This window comes from Carlito syrichta, unplaced genomic scaffold (genome assembly GCF_000164805.1).
Source record: "Carlito syrichta isolate Samal-C Ts95f unplaced genomic scaffold, Tarsius_syrichta-2.0.1 Scaffold316302, whole genome shotgun sequence".
NCBI classification, from domain to species: domain Eukaryota; kingdom Metazoa; phylum Chordata; class Mammalia; order Primates; family Tarsiidae; genus Carlito; species Carlito syrichta.
The window spans coordinates 2,113,637-2,125,802 of record NW_007260398.1 but is presented as its reverse complement, the minus strand read 5'-3'; the positions used below and the strand labels follow the sequence as shown (position 1 = coordinate 2,125,802).

General features: G+C 42.5%; 1 protein-coding gene across 2 annotated transcripts in view; it reads right to left on the bottom strand.

Moving 5' to 3' along the window:
- Positions 1 to 387: 387 nt before the first annotated feature.
- TNRC6B (trinucleotide repeat containing 6B) overlaps positions 388 to 12,166 on the bottom strand; it is a 151,014-nt gene continuing 139,235 nt past the window's right edge. For both annotated transcript variants that reach the window (XM_021707014.1, XM_021707015.1), the window contains 6 exons: positions 11,253 to 11,399; positions 10,901 to 10,996; positions 7,508 to 7,732; positions 7,002 to 7,072; positions 3,352 to 3,491; positions 388 to 1,174 (listed from right to left, as the gene is read on the bottom strand). In XM_021707014.1, coding sequence (XP_021562689.1) covers positions 787 to 1,174; positions 3,352 to 3,491; positions 7,002 to 7,072; positions 7,508 to 7,732; positions 10,901 to 10,996; positions 11,253 to 11,399 — 1,067 coding nt within the window. In that variant the 3' untranslated portion in view covers positions 388 to 786. The remainder of the gene's footprint in view (positions 1,175 to 3,351; positions 3,492 to 7,001; positions 7,073 to 7,507; positions 7,733 to 10,900; positions 10,997 to 11,252; positions 11,400 to 12,166) is intronic.

The window sequence follows — 12,166 nt, the reverse complement described above, 5'->3', positions numbered from 1 at the left end:
AGCCTGCAGACTGTCAGCGATGCAGCTTTCTAAGATATCAGGGTGGGGCAGGAGGAGGAGGGCAGGACACAGGCATACACACATAGAGACAGAGAAAGATGCACGCAAATGCACATGAACACACGTGCACACACATACCAGAACGAGCATGCCTGGGCAGTTACATGTGCCAGAACACACTGGTATTTATCAACCAGCCAATCACAAATTTTTTCCTTTTTTTTTTTTTTTTTTTTTTAAGATTTTTTGAGTTTTTGTTTTTAAAGTGAGGCTCCGTCAAGTCTTCCCTCCCCCCTCCCCCAACAATTCTTTTGAATTTCCCTCCCTCCCAAACATGGTAGACCTAAGGACGGAAACACACCCAGTGCAAACAAAGTTAAAAAGCTATTTTTTTTCAGTATATATGTTTCTTAGCAACAACTTCCATATAACATGAAAAAAGTGAAAAACTAGAAACTAATTTTTTTAATTTTTTTGTGTTTAAATTTAAATGGTATGTGTACTTGCTTCACATTGTCTTTCTAGGTTGGCGTTCATGATTCAAGTATTTCAAGAGTGATATGTTCTCTTTTTGGATTCATATTCCAAACGAAAAAACTGAAGTTATAAGGGAGGCAACTATGTGCTCAGACAGTCTGTCAATGACCCACCTTTTTTTCTCTCTCCGTTTTCTTTTTTCCTTTTAAAAATGTATTTATTGCAAGTTGAAAAAAAAAACGAAAAGGTCAAGTTAGTGCTGCTGCTGTTCCAAAAAAGGTCACGAGGTCAGAGTTGAAAGTTCTAAGTTCAGATTGAATCCGACCCTCCTCCCAGAAGGTCACCAGGTAGTAAAGGAGCAGGGCTGCCCATTCTATGGGGATCTTCTACCGCTGGAACTCCCCACAAGCTAGAAGAGTAGTTTGGGGGCCCCCACAACGAAGCGCCAGCAAGGTCGGCCCCGCTGCTGCCACCAGCGCTGCTGCTCCACTGCCCGAGCCCAGTGGACCCACCAAAAAGATTCAGAGCAGGTCCCACGGGATCTGACTGGTTCTGGCCGGTCTCTAGCGACTGCCACCCAGCGGCCGGTGCGCTCGGGGTTGCTGCAGGTGTAGGGGGCTGAGCTTGTGCCAGAAAACGGCTGACTTCATCATCAGTGGCAAACTCAGCCAGGATGGTAGTGTTTCCCAACACACACCTGGAAACAGGGAGGGAAAGAGATCTATAGATCTGAGGAAATCTGAGAGCGCACATGGGGACCAAGTACTCTGACAGTCCTCACCACTCAAAGTGCAGTCCTTTGACTAGAAACTTCCACATCCCTGGACATATTTTAGAATGCAGAGCTCCACCCAAGGCCTATGGAATCAGAACCCACATTTCAACCAGATTACCAGTTGATTGAGCACTACTGATTTAAAGCAACACAGTATCACTAAAGCTCAAGATATCCAAAGACTAGAGAATACTATGTATTGATATCCCTTGGTGTATGGATATATATTCCAGACAACTTAGCTATCAAGAAAAATGTGTGTGCTGTGGGGGAGATGAATGGGCAGAGAATTTTTAGAGCAGGGAAAATACTCTATACGACACTATAATGATGGATACGTGTCATTATACATTTGTCCAAACCTATACACTATACAACAACAAGAGTGAACACTAATGTAAACTGTAGACTGGGTGATAATGGTGTGTTCAGTAATTGTGACAAATGTACCACTCCGGTGGAAGATGCTGATAATGGGAGAGGTTATTTATGTGTGACAGCAAGAGGAATATAGGAAACCTTTGGACCTTCCTCCCGATTTTGCAGTAAATCCAAAACTGCTCTTAAAAAAATTTTTTTTTTGAGCTGGAGTCTCACTCTGTTGCCCATACTGGAGTACAGTGGCATGCTCCCGGCCACCGCAGGCTCAACCTGTTGGGTTCTGGCGATCCTTCTGCCTCAGCCTTCCAAGTAGCCGGAACTACAGGCGTGCCCACCACGTCCAGCTAATTTTTGATTTATTGTACAGATGAGGTCTTGCCAAGTTGCCTGGGTGGGTCTTGAACCAGTGGGCTCAAGCAATCCACTTACCTCGGCCTCGCAAAGTGCTGGGATTACAGGCTGAATCACCGAGCCCAGTCAAATTTTTTTTTAAAGAAAAGAAAAATGTCACTGTTTTTTTTCTCCTAGGAGAGGTAAAAGAACACACCCAAAGCATCAAGGCAACCCAGCTTCAGACACCTGGAGGTACTTGTTCTATCTCCAGGGCCACAGTCGTCTGAGCCTCACCATCATTTGCTTGCTGTATATGTAGATTTCTGTCATGGCAACTGCAGCCAAAGGGAGTTTGTTCTTTTCTGACCACCAGTTCAACAGTGGAAGGGAGGAGATGGTCAAAGTCTAATCCCGTCCCAACTACTTCGAGCAAAGACCCTGCTATCCACCAAGACCATAATGTTTCATCATCATCTACAAAGAGACCATGGTAGGCAGCTAGATTTTATTATAAAAAATAGACCTGGCACAGTGGCTCACACATATGATCCCAGAGCTTTGGGAGTCTGAGGCGGGAGGATAGCTTGAGGCCAGGAGTTCAAGACCAGCCTGGGCAACATAGTGAGAACCTGGTTATCAAAAATAAAATTAAATTAAAAATTAGCCAGGCACAGTAGGGCATGCCTGTGGTCCTAGCTATTTGGGAAGATGGGGTGGGAGTATCACTTGAGCCCAAGAATTTGGGAGTATAGTCAGCTATGATTGTACCACTATGCTCCAGCCTGGGTAACAGTGCAAGACCCTGTATTTAAAAGGAGAAAAAAAAGATAGCACTCTCAATGTTTTCCATTTTTATAAATACTGGCTTTGTTTTATGGTATTTTTTTTTTTTTGAATTGAAGTCTCACTCTGTCGCCCAGACTGGAGTGCAGTGGCCGCTCCCGGCCACCGCAGCCTCGACTTGCTGGGCTCCGGCGATCCTTCCACCTCAGCCTTCCAAGTAGCCAGAACTACAGGCGTGCGCTACCACGCCCGGCTGATTTTTTGATTTATTGTAGAGATGAGGTCTCGCTGCCCAGGCGCAGGATTGCAGGCTGAGCCACTGAGCCTGGCGTTTTATGGTATTTTAAACTTCCTCACTTACTTCACAAATTATTTACATTTGGAATTCTGATTATTGGCCTATGGTATACACAGGACAATCTAGGTTTAGTTAGGTAGGAAATATCTGGCATTTCAGCACCCAGGACTTGTAAGTGCATACATGATGGTGCCATTTTTGTGTATGTACTTGTGCATCTTTGTTTAATTAAGCAGGTACCAGAATACTCGGAGGTAAGTCTTCATTTATGTCTGTCTAAGTGGGTGTAGGATGGAATACTCACATGTGCAGTGCAGTTTGGGCCTTGGCCGCCTCCTGTTTGGTGCTGTATCGGATCAGGGCAGTGCCCTGGGTTAGATTCAGATGGAATGTCAGCAGTGGGCCATGCTGCATGCAGATCGTTCTCAAGGTTGACCCATCAATCTAAGGAATAACAACATTCATGAGATAAAAACTGCATGTGGGTATAAAAGACAAATTTTAAGATAGTTAAGGTAGTGGGCTAAGACATAGTATGCCCATTTTGCAAATAAAAAATCTGTATAAATACATCTCAAAACAAAGCATATGTATAATTCAACCTGTGGTCTATTTTCTTTAAGAGGTAAATAAGTGAATGTACGTTAATTTGTAGAGTCCAAAAAGATAGAAATGAGATGCCACCCAAATAAAAATGTAAGTTATCAAAGTTCTCAGCATTATTACTAATGTATTATTCTTCTGCCTCACCAGTTAACCTCACAAAGAGGTAAAGAAAAAGACAGACAAGAAAAGTTTTGCTAAACACCTGATTATTTAATGTGCTGACAGTTGATCTAGTTCACAGCCTATTCCAACACTGTCTTACTCCTACTATTTCTGCCTACTTCTCTGTGTCTCTGTGTCCAAAAACTGTACTCCTCACCTGGGTGACACTCTCTCCACTTAAGATGTTGAGTGACTAGTGATAATTTCCCTAACTTATTAGTTAGATGAAAAAATCTGTTCATTCTATCTGATCTATCTTATTCTGTACCAAGATCTTAGGTTTATTTAAACTGCTAGTCTGCCATATCAGTTCATTTCTTTGGAAGATAATCAGATTATTACTAGAACTGCCTTAAAAAGTTGTGCTACTGGCAGCAGCAGTGGCAACCCTGCAGGATGAGAATCGGCAATTTCTCTGTATCTTTTTACAGAAAATGATAAAAGAAACTGCTCTTAGCATTGTTTATAAGTGACAGACTATAAGCACAACAGCATATGCTACAAGAGATTTTTCAGGATACAAGTCCTCTAAAGAAATTTTAGTTGATGGAAACGTAAATTTATCCAAGTACAGTAGCCCTCTCTTATCCATGGGAAACACATTCCAAGATCCTCAGTGGATGCCTGAAACTGACATTTGTACCATACCGTATTATTTATTTATTTATTTTTTGAGTTGGAGTCTCACTCTCTCACCCAGACTGGAGAGCAATGGCCGCTCCCAGCCACTGCAGCCTCGACCCGCTGGGCTCCAGCGATCCTTCCGCCTCAGCCATCCAAGTAGCTGGAATTACAGGCATGCGCTACCACACCTGGCTGATTTTTTGATTTATTGTAGAGATGAGGTCTCGCTGCTCAGGCGGGTCTCGAACCCATGGGCTCAGGCAATCCACTCACCTCAGCCTCCCAAAGGCGCGGGATTACAGGCTGAGCCACCGAGCCCGGCTTCCATACCCAATTTATACTATGATTTTTCCTATATATATATACTTGTTTAATTTATAAGTTAGACACAAAGAGACTGACAAATAATAAAATAGAACAATTATAACCATACCTCATAACAAAAGGTATATGAACAGGGTCTGTCTCTCAAAATATCTCTTTTTTGTTTCTTTTGAATTGAGGTCTCGCTCTGTTGCCCAGGCTGGAGTGCAGTGGTAGGATCATAGCTAATCGCAGCCTCAAACTCCTGGCTCAAGCAATTCTCTCACCTCAGCAGCCCTCCCTGCCCCAGTAAATTGGGACTTGGACTACAGGCACATACCATCATGCCTGGATCTTTTTTTCTCTTTGCTTTTTTTTTTTTAGTAGAGATGAGGTCTCACTATGTGGTCCATGCTAGTCTTGAACGCCTAGGTTTAAGAGATTCTCCCACTTCAGCCTCCCAAAATGCTGGGATTACAGGGATGAGCTACCACGCCCGGCCTCTCAAAATAACTTAGTATTTTTGGACCATGGTTGACCTTGAGTAACTGAAACCTCGGATAAGGTGGGGGGAGGTACTACTGTATCAAGATTTGCTCTTACAATCTTTTAAGTTATGATTAAGAGTAGTCTATTAGGAAGCTTAAATTTTTAAAAATTAAATCAGTTCTTTCTAATACATAGTCACCTGATATTCACTTTATATACATATATGTGCATACTTATAATTTTTCATAAAACAGAACAAGTGAACAGTTGGTTAGTTTGCCCAGGGTCCTTTCAAACATTTCATCCTAACCGTATTATAACCATGACATTGTATGAAAACTCAGAAAAAAAGAGGCATCTATAGTTTTGAGGATGGTCACATAAGATTCTTCACACTTCAGTCAACTATTTTTTTCGAGTTAGGGTCTTACTCTGTCACTCAGGTTGGAATGCAGTGGCATGATCACAGCTCACCGCTGCCATCAACTTCTGGGCTCAAGTGATCCTTCTGTATCAGCCTCCTGAGGAGCTGGCACTACAGGCTTGTGCCACCACACCCGGCTAATTTTATTATTTTTTGTAGAGACAAGGTCTTGTTATGCTGGTCTTGAACTCCTGGGCTTACGTGATCCCCCCACTTCTGCTTCCCATAGTGCCGGGATCACAGGTGTGAACCACCGCACCTGGCTTCAGTCAACTATTAGCTACATAAACAACCTGGAACTTTTAGCTGGGTTGATTAGATAAGAGGATTAATAGCTGACCAAAACCTTTCCTTTCTCAACAAGGACCTTGAAATATAAGTCCTGTGATTTACTCCCCACAAATAGGTTCACTGGACAAATAAATTTAGAAGAACATGTATTTCCCCACAAAGACTCAAAATACACATGAGCATACTAAAAGGTCTAAGAAGTCTCACAGTGAAGACACCTGCTTTGTTTTGTTTAACTAAGTATATATTTCAAATACATTATGCTGGAGACCTAATAATATCTCATGAGAACACTCTGGAAAATGTTGACTTAGTAAAATGTACATGAATTCATTTATGAATTAAATGCTAGACAATGCAGTCTATGCATCAAAGATAAGAAGGCAAGATTGACTCCTTTAACAAGGTGGTGTAAAGGTTATGTTGTCAAATCCACATGCAGGTCATGGGTTCAGTTTCCAAGTGTTCATTTAACCTCATTCAAGTGCTCAACATAATGCTGCTGCAAATGTGATCAAGGTGGAAGGGGGAGTAGCTTGGTGCTAAAGGAATCCTTCCATTGGAAAAACCACCCAGAGTGCATGTTCCAGTGAGAGCGAATTAGTAATACCATCTACAAACAACGAGGGTAACAGTCGGAAAATTAAAAACACCCATACAGCATTTGTAAGTTATAAAATCGACTGATTCCCTCTACTGCAGAGATGAACAGTTAATTATTTATGGAAATAAGTGTTTTTTGTGTGTGGTTAGAACATCCTTTTCCCAATAGGTTCCAGATTCCAACATATCTATACAGCAAATTATCTCTGCTATGCAGAAATTACCAGATCATACTGTCTCACTTTCAGTTTTACAACCACATGTGTTATTACCACCTTGATGGCAGGCATGAAGCACAGTGGTCAGTACCCGCCTCCCCAAGCAGGCAGAACCTCTTCACAGTGACCAGAAAATAAATGAGCTTTCCTATTTATCAGCCTCCCACATCTGAGTTTCCCCTTCTCTTAATATAATTGAGTCCAATCTAGAAAATCATGAGAGAGCATGATTACCTGTGGAGTGAGATTATGAAGAACCAGCCAGTAACTAGGACGAACTGAGCCACCATCACTCCAGGTAGAGGCTGTGAGCAACCAGAAAAAGGATTAGCAAGCAGAATCAAACATTTAAGAATGTCATGAGGGAGAAGCATTTTCATGTAACCCATGTTTCTTCTCTCCTTTTATAAACTGTCTCTCTTTTCCACTGGACTCTGACCCATCTTTTTCTCTTCTACTGGTTCCTAACTCCTATGCACTCTCTAATGTCTTACTTGCAAGGCAGTATTTTCCTGCCAGTGTCCTCACTCTGCTATTTGTCATTTTGACTCCATCTGTCCTCTGGGAGTTCTTGGGTCCCTTTGCCCTAATACTGACTGCAATTTTCACACAAGAGAGAATTTTCCTCTACCAGACAACCATGATTTCCTCTCATGAAGACCTCTTCATGTCTTCACCATTTGTTAACATAAGCCCCTTGTGGATGAACAATGCTGCTCCATTAGGCAGATCCTCCTCACCCGAGGCAAGCCGTGAGTCCTGTGTCCCCCACCCCCTGACTGATCGGGGTGCTGTGCTGCTCCAGGGAGATGATGGTTTGGGGTTGGTCAGACCGGGAGGTGGGCGGGGCAGCGGTGTAGTGTTCCTGGAGGAAATATGGTTTTTCCACATCTTGTTGGAGAGATGAGTGGGGTTGTGTCCTATGGGATCTGGGGACCATGTTGATTTGTAATCAGGGAACTTTGCTGTAAGAAGAGAAAATTAAGGAAGGAATAAGGTTAGATAGATCACTTTTGTCAATAAACACACATGAATTTCATCCACACACACATAATACATACACATTTATATTCTAAAAAGTAAGCAAACTTTTTTTTGGAGTAGGAGTCTCTATTACCCAGGCTGGAGTGCAGTGGCATGCTCACAGCCACCACAGCCTCGACCCGCTGGGCTCAGGTGATCCTCAGGAGACTGAGGCCACCTTAGTCTTCCAAGTAGCTGGGACTACCACACCCAGCTAATTTTTTGATTTACTGTAGAGACGAGGTCTCACCATGTTGCCCAGGCTGGTCTCGAACCCACAGGCTCAGGCAATCCTCTTGTCTCTGCCTCCCCAAGTGCTGGGATTATAGGTGTGAGATACCATGCTGGGCCAGTAAATACACATTTTAACAGTAGCAAAACAAAGTGACATTGTTCTCTGACCTTACTAAACATAAATTTTCAGTGACTATTACTCTGAATTGAGAAAAATTATCATATAAACTTAAGATTTAATAAAATAGCTAATTTCCGACTGCTTTCTTAGCTAAAAGCAACGTGAAAGGGAGGCCAAATTCAAGGAGAAAGTATTCCTGAGACATCAGGCTTATAGACTGATGAGGTCTAGCAGAACTAACATAGACTATAAATTACTCATTGACTAAATGGAAAGTACATTAGAAAATTACACTTTTCTTGTACCTTGATCAAGTATATCAGATACTAACATTCAAACACATTTTTATAAAACTATCAACAAATATTTACTGGGGGCATAAGGCACTGAACCAATGCTGTGGGTAATAAACAGTCAACCTAAGAACCTCAAGCTCAGATGTGAAGACAGAACAGATGAACAACAGAATCAGTAACTCGCCAACATCATACATCTTTAATATATAGTGGAGAAAGAGAATGCTGGTCTGCTAACAAAGGCTTTGCAAAGACAGGTCTTGAAGGAATTACATAAATGGATGGGTCCTGAGTAACAGGAAAGCGTAAAGCAAGCTCCAAAATAAATTCTCCCTGTATCAAATACGTCCTCCAATTTTGGTTGAACATTCTCCAGGAAAAGAGGTAAAGGAGGACCCAAAGGTAAGCTGGGGACCAATAAAGACGCTACTGGGAGTTTCCGCAGTTGCTTCAGCATGGAGTGCTTAAACTAGTGTGACAACAAACAGAACGAAACAGAAGGAATAGATATGAGAAATATGATAGGAGACATCATCACTGCCTGGATCCAGGGAGCACGGGAGTGATGAAAGAGGGAGAAAATACTGAGATTTTATGACTCAGTGATGCATGGGAACACCATTAAGAAAACAGGCTAGGCACAGTGGCTTATGCCTTTAGTCCCAGTGCTTTGGGAGGCTGAGGTAGGAGGATCGCTTGAGGCTAGGAGTTTTGAGATCAGCCTGGCCAACACAGTGAGACCCTGTCACTACAAAAAAAATTTAAAAATTAACCAGGCATGGCAGGGCATGCCTGTAGTCCTAGCTACTCAGGACTTGAGGCAGGAAGACTGTCTGAGCCCAGGAGGTCGAGGCTGCAGAGACTTATAATGGCACCACTGCATTCCAGCCTGGGCAACAGAGTAAGGCCCTGTCTCTAAAAAAAACTAACAAGAAGAAAAAGAAAAGGAAGGAAGAAAGAAAAGTTAAGAAGGAAAGACAATTTTGTTGACAGAAAATGGGAACGTGTAGGTTCAATTTTGGACGCGTCTGAGGTGATTCTTAGGCCATCTCATAGGTGAATGTCCAATTGTAGGAAAAAGATACCTAGTTCAACTGACCTATGGGATTTACAGGAGTAAAAGAGTTGGGTGAGAATAAGTTTTACATATAAAAGAAGTCCTATAGAAGTAAAAGTAGGGTGGTGAGTAGAAACATGAAATATTGAGGTATCTCCTTTATATAAATGCTCAGCCCTGAGGCAAGTTATATCAGCTCTTTGAACCTCAGTTTCTTTATCCACAAAATGGGTAACAACAGGATCTACACACAGCCTTTGGTGAAGGCAAAGTAAGAAATTCATGCTGAAGTAAAGTTCAGCATGATGCTTGGCCCTTGTAGGATCATTCAATAAGTGGTAGTGTGACACAGAAGTTAGGAAGAAAAGGAAGACAATTTGTAGCCTTCAGTGTCTTAGTAGATAGCTAAGGATTTGATTTATTTGCTTTGGCCTGGACAAAGCACAAAAAATTTAATGACTTTAGTAGCTTATGGTCTAACTTTTGCAAAACCAAGATGCTAGGTAACAGTGATTTGTCTAGAATCTATAAGGTATTGCACTGAGTGAGTGACTTCCAAGCCTTTTTCATATCCATTAATTTTTCCATTCCCTGTTTTTCCCCACCCCCCCAAAAAACATGAGGCTACTGGGCACAGTGGCTCATGCTTATAATCCTGGCACTTTGGGAGGTGGAGGCAAGTAAACTGCTTGAGCCCAGGGGTTCGAGACCAGTCTGGGTAACTTGATGAGACCTTGTCTCTGCAATAAAAATTAAAAAAATTAGCCAGGTGTGGTGGCACATGCCTGTAATTCCAGCTACTTGGAAGGCTGAAGAGGAAGGATCGCTTGAGCCCAGCAGGTCAAGGCTACAGTAGCCATGAGCATGCCACTGCACTCCAGCGTGGGTGACAGAGTAAGACTCTGACTCAAAAAAATAAAACAACATGAGGAACTCAACAAACGCTGGTATAATTAATCAAGGTCCTCTTTTGCTTCTTTGGCCATCTGCCCTCAGCTTTTGCCTAAGTGGAAGGATTTTTAAAGAAAAGCAAGTGATAATTGGCTGCCTTAGGAATGATAACCTGGACTTAACTGGTTCTTCCCAAGGCCCTGATTTCTTGGCAGGCATTTGTGGCATTAGGACATAATGTTGGCCCCCGAACACTCCAGCTCTCTGTGATTATGTCACCAGAGACTTCATCTCAAAGCTGTATCTCTGCCTCATCCTCTCCCTGTGAGACTAGAAGCTACTTGAAGACATGTGTGCTTCAAGTACAAAATGTGTGCTTCTATCAAAGCTGACCTATGCTACTCAACTTCTGTAGGTATATACCTTAAGAAATAAATGCCAGTTTCCTTTATAAAAGGAAACCTGATGTAAAAGTGCCAACCAAAGGGAAAGAAACAGGTCACACTCGTACCTGAAGTGCTATGAACGTTGGTAAAGGAGTTGTCAGAGGCACTGTAGGGCCAGGCACCAGGTGAAGGCAGCGAGGTGTTGAGGGAAGAATTAGACCCTTGGATAACAAATGAAGAACAAGAAGAACATACTGAAGATAAATGTCAGTAAAACCAGTGAAACCTTGAGAGCTTGTTATTTAAACTTCAACAGAAGAGAAAAACCAAACTATGTCTAACAAATAAATATGAAAAGCAGCATTCTGAAATCTTTTGGCTACGTTATTAGGTACCAGCAAGCACAAATGAAGCCACAGACTGACAACCATGAAAATGCCTAGTACTGAATACACAAGGGGTGCTCCATTCAATTACCTGTGGTGTTATCCCGCAGCAGTTGGTGGTCAGTATCTACAATGGGAGATGTGGCTGTACCCCCCAGCACACTTCCTGGGGTGACATAGGGATCAGATTCAGGGTCAATGTTTTGGATACCTTTCCATGGCACTCCTGGTTGGAATTCTAAGACAAGAAAAAATATTAGAGGTTGGAGGTTGTTCAAAAAATGATAAAATTATTTTTTTGATATAAGAAATGGGTCTGTGAAAAGTCTAGATACTGATCTATTGCATCTTAGATGTTTATCATGAAATTAAGGGGAAAAAAATTAGCCTGAACATATACCCTCGCCAACAGGACCTTTGTATTAGCACACATATCTGTCTGTCTGTGGTAGTGAACTGATGCCATAGTTCATCACAGCCTGGCTCCAGTACCTGACCCTCCTGCTGCTCCCAGGGGAATTCAGGCCTGAAGGCAAGTAAAACGGAAGTAAGAATGCTGGTGCTCACAAACTGTCCAGACATCTAGGCCAAGAACTGGGAGAAAATTTGTGAAGATCAGTGACCTTTCTCATATTTCACACCAGATATTGGCTAAAATGCATAAAACATAATATAAATGACCACTGCTACATGGAATGTCCAGGGATACCAGCAGAAATCATTTAACTCAGCATGAGAAAGCCTAGAAGATACATGAGTTTGTAATTTTTTTTTTTTTTTTTGAGTTGGAGTCTCACTCAGTCGCCCAGACTGGAGTGCAGTGGCCGCTTCCGGCCACTGCAGCCTCGACCTGCTGGGCTCCGGCGATCCTTCCGCCTCAGCCTTCTGAGTAGCCGGAATTACAGGCGCGCGCTACCACGCTCGGCTGATTTTTTGATTTATTGTAGAGATGAGGTCTCGCTGCCCAGGCGGGTCTCGAACCCGCGGGCTCAGGCAATCCGCTCA